General features: G+C 44.3%; 1 protein-coding gene across 2 annotated transcripts in view; it reads left to right on the top strand.

Annotated features, from left to right (window-relative positions):
- Positions 1 to 5,537, top strand: part of snx29 (sorting nexin 29) — a 50,793-nt gene that overhangs the window by 17,114 nt on the left and 28,142 nt on the right. For both annotated transcript variants that reach the window (XM_015052972.1, XM_015052971.1), the window contains exons 12-13: positions 1,667 to 1,730; positions 2,153 to 2,281. In XM_015052972.1, the coding sequence (XP_014908458.1) occupies positions 1,667 to 1,730; positions 2,153 to 2,281 (193 nt within the window). The remainder of the gene's footprint in view (positions 1 to 1,666; positions 1,731 to 2,152; positions 2,282 to 5,537) is intronic.

Raw genomic sequence — 5,537 nt, 5'->3', positions numbered from 1 at the left:
CCCCTCAGTGTCTCTGTCCCCCCCTGGTTCTCCACCGGCGGTTCTGATTTCTGTCCCTGTTTGTCTTGTGAAGCTTCGTCTTCGGTGACTTCCTGCTGGATGCGTCGCTCTGAGGCCATCGCTGATTGGAGGCGGGCGGCTCTGATTCACAAGGCAGCGTGATTACAAGGCCCGGTTCTGCTAATGCTGCCATTACCGGACCAGCAGAGTTCTGCTGAACGTTTGGACTCTTAGCAGAGGCCATGACGAGCTTCATCTTCATCATGGTTTTCCTCTCTGAGAGAAGAATGTTACTTTTCCCGTTGCGTGTAGCTGTTGTGTTTCCGGGTGAATCTAAAGCGCGACGCGCTGAAAATGAGAGCAATGCGTTTAGTGGTCCCTCAGCAGGTCGTCTGCAGCAGGTTAGGAGTTTAATTTAAAGTCAAACTGATGATGATGATGTTCTGTAACTTCTGAAACACTCAGCGTTTCATTCTGGGCCACGCAAACATTTTAATATCATCATCAGAAACGGATGTTTTATTAAAGGCTAAAATCGACGTGTCAGCGAGTTTCTGCCATCTGATGCAGCTTTTCTGTCCTGATTAAAACCGGTGAGAACAGGAAGCTTCCTTGTTCCGATAAACCTGCAGCAAAGTATTTACACCCTTAGATCTATTTCCTACTTTCAACGCTACAAAATAAGAACTTCTCTTTTTGTTTCGTCTTATCCACTTTCTTCAGTTCTTTCTGTTTTTTGTTGCTCTTTTGAATATTGTCCACCTTTTCTTCCCTGCTGCATGATTTTTAGCAGGCTGTTAAAGTGCTGCAGACACGTTTGTGTTTTTGAATGAAATGGGAAAAATGCGCCAGAGACTCAGGACGTCGTTCCCACCAGGAAAACTGATTGTGATCCTCCTTTATCCTAAATGTGGATTAAATGTTGTAGCTCCAACAATCCGCGTCTCTTCAGTCGTGGCCGGCTGCAGCCTCCGGCGCCGTCTACCCGGCCTGATGCCTCCGGCGCCGTCTACCCGGCCTGATGCGGTTCGGGTTGAACTGAAATGAATTTCGCCGTTTTTCTGTACGATGAGCTGATTCTGAGCTGCTGTGGATCTCCAGTAGCAGTCAGTGTTGCAACGAATCTGAAGACTGTTGCTCTGACGGTTTTATGACTGTTCTGACATGCTAACATGCTAACAGCATCAGCTGTTAGCTAGCTCTCCTAATCCTCCTCCTTTGCTTTTGCTGCTCCTCTTTAAATCAGCTGAGGCTGCTGCGTATTTTTACATATTGACAAACAAAAGTCTGTTGGGAAATAATTTCTGGTCATGAAACAAATGGATGTTGAGATTGGATGACATGAGAAGTATGGCAAGCTGTTTCCAACAAAATCAGTGGCATCCTGTTCAGCTCTGGTTTCTGAATCCTCACCGTCACCAATAAAACATTTTTTACTGGTTTTTCTGGCAGGAAATGACAAGTTTCCGTTGCTTAGCAACACAAACACTCAGTCGTTGCTGTTATTCCTGATTTCCAGAACCAGGGAGTCTTTAAAAACCCGTCCTGAGTTTTTCCTTCTCCTTGCTGTTTCTGTTTTAATATCTGAACTTTGTTTGGACAGTAATATCACTTGGTGGTAAGTAAAGCAGTGAAAATGTCTGATTCTGGTCTTTATTTGTTTCAGTGGAGCTGCGTCAAGCCATCGTAGCCATGATGAACAGGAAGGACGAGCTGGTGGAGGAGAACACGTACGTCCCTCTAAACCTTCCCCCAGAAAAACATTCAACACGTTTTATTCAAGAAAAATCTTTGATTCGTTTGATTTCCTTGAATAAAATCTGTTTCCCTGCAGACCAGTTTGAAAGCAGCATGTTGGCCAGACTTTTAAAACGCTGTTAATCAGAATGATAGTAAATCTGTCGAGCAGCATTTCATTTCTCCATGATCTGCAGCAGGTTATTAAAGTGATGCAGACGCGTTCGTGTTGATGAAATGTTTTTACGTCGGGGCTAATTGTGATTCATCGTCTCGTTTAGAGCGCCAATTAAAACGGCATTCCTCTAATCTATTGTTTATGAAAACAGCGGCAGCAGATCGGCAGAGGTAATTCCTCTGAACGGTGTGAGCGGGATGCTTGCTAACGCAGGCGTGACCTGCTGCGTGTGTGCAGGTCGCTGCGCAGCCTGCTGGACGGCGAGATGGAGCACTCAGCCGGCCTGAGGCAGGAAACCGAGCTGCTCAAGAAGAAGCTGGCAGAGCTGGAGGAGCGGCACGGGGCCAAGGTCCAGGCGCTAGCCAGGTACCGCTCGCTTCATCTGCACCACAACCTCAAAAGAAGGCTCTGTGTACAGCACCGGCCCACAGCATCACACTGCCAGCACCGTGCTCAGCATTATGGTGTCACCAAGCAGGTTTCTAGTCACTGAAGTTTCTGTTGAGCAGAAAGTTGCAAAGATTGTATTGAACTGAGAGTTAAAATACTTCAAGGTATTTTTCTTTCACCGTTTCCTGATCAGAAATGGCCGATCAACAGCGCTGTCAGAGCAAAAGGAGAAACTATTGGAAAATGTAGAAAACTATAATTTTTCTTCCACTGTACAGTGGACAGCAGTGTGATGTTCATGTTGGTCAGTGATGTGGCTGATTTGTGACCAAACTCGGGACTTTAACGCCTTAATTTGAAAAACTAGAAACATTTTGACACAATTAATTTTTTCACTTTTTTTTATATGTTTCTGGTACACCAGTAAATTGTTAGCTGTACATGCTAACAACAATGGGAGCCACTTCTCTCTGGGCTGGTTGACCTTTTGACCTTTAAACGTTCAGTAATAGCTTCAAAACAAAAGCAGCACAAACGTAGCAGAGTGGTTGGTTCCCCCAACCAATAAGGTTGGGGGAACTTGTTGACCTTTCGTGACCTCTGGAAAACATTTATTAATATCTGTAAAGTGATAGCGGCGCGTCTTCCCTGTTGGGTGCCGGGCGGCGGGTCAGGATGGAGCGAGGTCCGGCTCTGGAGCGGCTAACCTCCAGCTGGGTGAGGGGCTCTAATGGAGGCTGCTTCTCTAACGAGGAGCGGCTTCATGCCAGGTGCTGCGTTTGGGTTAAATGTTTATTTCCAGCACCAGATGGTCCGTTCTTCCAGCAGGAAGCCAACAGTTGTCGGCTAATTTTAGCGCTTTTCTGTGTGGATGCTCTCCGAAAGCTACGCAGCACCTAAACCCAAGGAAGCGGCTCACAGTGCGTGCATGCGTGTGTGTGTGTGTGTGTGTATGTGTGTGTGTGTGTGTGAGGCTGACTGGGCATGGGGGTGGCAGAGGATGAGCGAGCCTCCATAGATAGATCCCAGTCTGACGCAGACGCCAGCAGAGGGGAGTCGGCTAAAAACGGGCCGCTGCTCATTTACTGACTTACTCACGCAGAAAAATCAGAAACGGAACAGAACCCGTCCAAACCCACCCACCCGAATATACCAGCAGAACCACACACAGCTTTCACTGGACCTCCTGCAGACAAACGTCCAACCTCGGAGACGGTCTGAGGAATGAATGAATGATTATCTGCAGGATTAACAAGTTCAAATCTACTTTTTTTTTTAATCTTTCCATGTTTTCCTTCATCAAAAACAAACCTGATTCATGTTTGAGAAATACTTAAATTTCCATGACAACCACTTGGCTGTTAAAATGCCTGGGTGGACCTAGCCCCGCCTTCGAGGCGCAGCTCCTCCCCCACTCAGATCCTTCAGACTAGCCAGCAGCAATTAGCAAACAGCTGCTGAGCTCATTATAGGAGCTGCTGCTCAGAGCGACGACGGTAAAAACTGTTTTAAAGGGTTAACAGAGGAGCCATGATGGGATAACTTCCTGGAGGCGGAGCTTCAGGAAGAGCAGAAGTTCTTAGAGACAGAGACCCAATTTCAAGGAGTTAAATTATGAAGTCAAATTTTCTTTGTCATATTTGATATATTGAGCATTTCTATAAGAATTGAAGGTGACATAGTTACTTGGTTGTTATAAAATGGCTCAATGTGCCTGAAAACATGATGCTGCCTCTTTAACACTTTGGTTTGGCTGCTTCCTTCCTGTAAACCAGAAGTGACCATATTTGGAGAAGAAGCAGCAATAATTTCTGAGGTCATCTGCAGTAGGCATGGGCATATTGTTTTATCATTTATTGTGTTATTCTTACAAGAAGTTTGATTTACTTTTCTTTTAATAAATGCCAATTAATATTATATATATAAATCCCCTCCGCGGGTGGTCTCTCTCTTTCATCCTCTGAGCTCGAGCTCGGGTCCTCCACCAGAGGCCTGGGAGCTTGAGGGTTCTACGCAGTATCTATATCTATATCTATATAAAAACTGAAAGTATTATCGGTCGTGTCTCTGTTAACAGTGTTGTGAATAAATCCAGATTCATGAGGTTATTATGATGTAGTTATCATTCAGCCTTTTCAGGAAAACTTTAAAGAAGAGGTAATGAATTTAGTGTAACCTTTCTCTCCATCTGCAGCGTGGCGGCTGCTACAGAAACCCAGACTTTAAACCAGATCTGAATTGGGTGTGATCTCCATATGCCTTTAAGGCGCTGTGTAATCCCAGAGCGGCGGTGTGGTTCTGAGGCCCGGCCCCATGGTGAGCGGACCATCTGCCGCCCGGCGCTCTGCTCTCTTTCTGCCGCCGGCCATTCTGGTTCTGAATGTTTGTTTCAGGGCGTCAATAACCAGGAGATTTGGACCAGTCGGGTTCCTTCTGCGAGGGATTAAACAAAGTTCACTTTCTGGCACAAAGACGAGTCTGAAAGTGGAGCGAGGAAGCCAACGTGTGTGTTAGGCGGTGGTGATAAAATATGAATCACGATTATTAAAACCTCCAGCAGCCCTGCTGTCAACTTATGGAAACCATTTTCTCTGTGTTTGTTTAAATCCCAGACCAATTCCAGAGGCCTTTATTTTTTATTAATGCACTTTATTTAAATAGATTTTCATTTGAGAAACGCTTTTGTTTGATAGATTTTGGAAAATGATGGACTAGTAATAGTTTTCTAAATTCAAATTGCATATTTTTTCATGAATCAAGTGTTTTGAATCTTGATTAATTGATGTCAAGGTCTTTTTGCTTACTACTCCAGGTATGTTATCAGCTATCAGTAATCAGCTATTACTGATAGCCGATAACAGTATCGGCTATACTGGTGTCTGTATAGCCGATAACAGCCAATTGGAATGAGTTTCCTCATTCCAATGGACATTTGGAATGAAAAAACTATTGGTTATTGGTTTCAAAAATGATTTCTGCTTCAGTCGATCGGTGATCAAAGGATCCTCCTGCTTCAGTCTGAATGAGACACTGAAGTAGGGCTGTTGTAAACGAATATTTTAGTAATCGAGTAATCTATCGATTATTCTTACGATTAATCGAGTAATCGGATAAAAATATAAAATGAAATATTGGTAAATCTGGCATAATACCAGTGTTACTATCAGATATCAATATCAGTCCAATTTTTCATATGTGAGCATCCCTAACAGTTGCTTTTTTGTAGTTTAGA

This window comes from Poecilia latipinna, unplaced genomic scaffold, assembly GCF_001443285.1.
Source record: "Poecilia latipinna isolate Pla-1442-1.1 unplaced genomic scaffold, P_latipinna-1.0 Scaffold1150, whole genome shotgun sequence".
NCBI lineage: Eukaryota > Metazoa > Chordata > Actinopteri > Cyprinodontiformes > Poeciliidae > Poecilia > Poecilia latipinna.
Note: the sequence above shows the minus strand (reverse complement) of the source record. Positions and strands in the feature narration are given on the sequence as shown.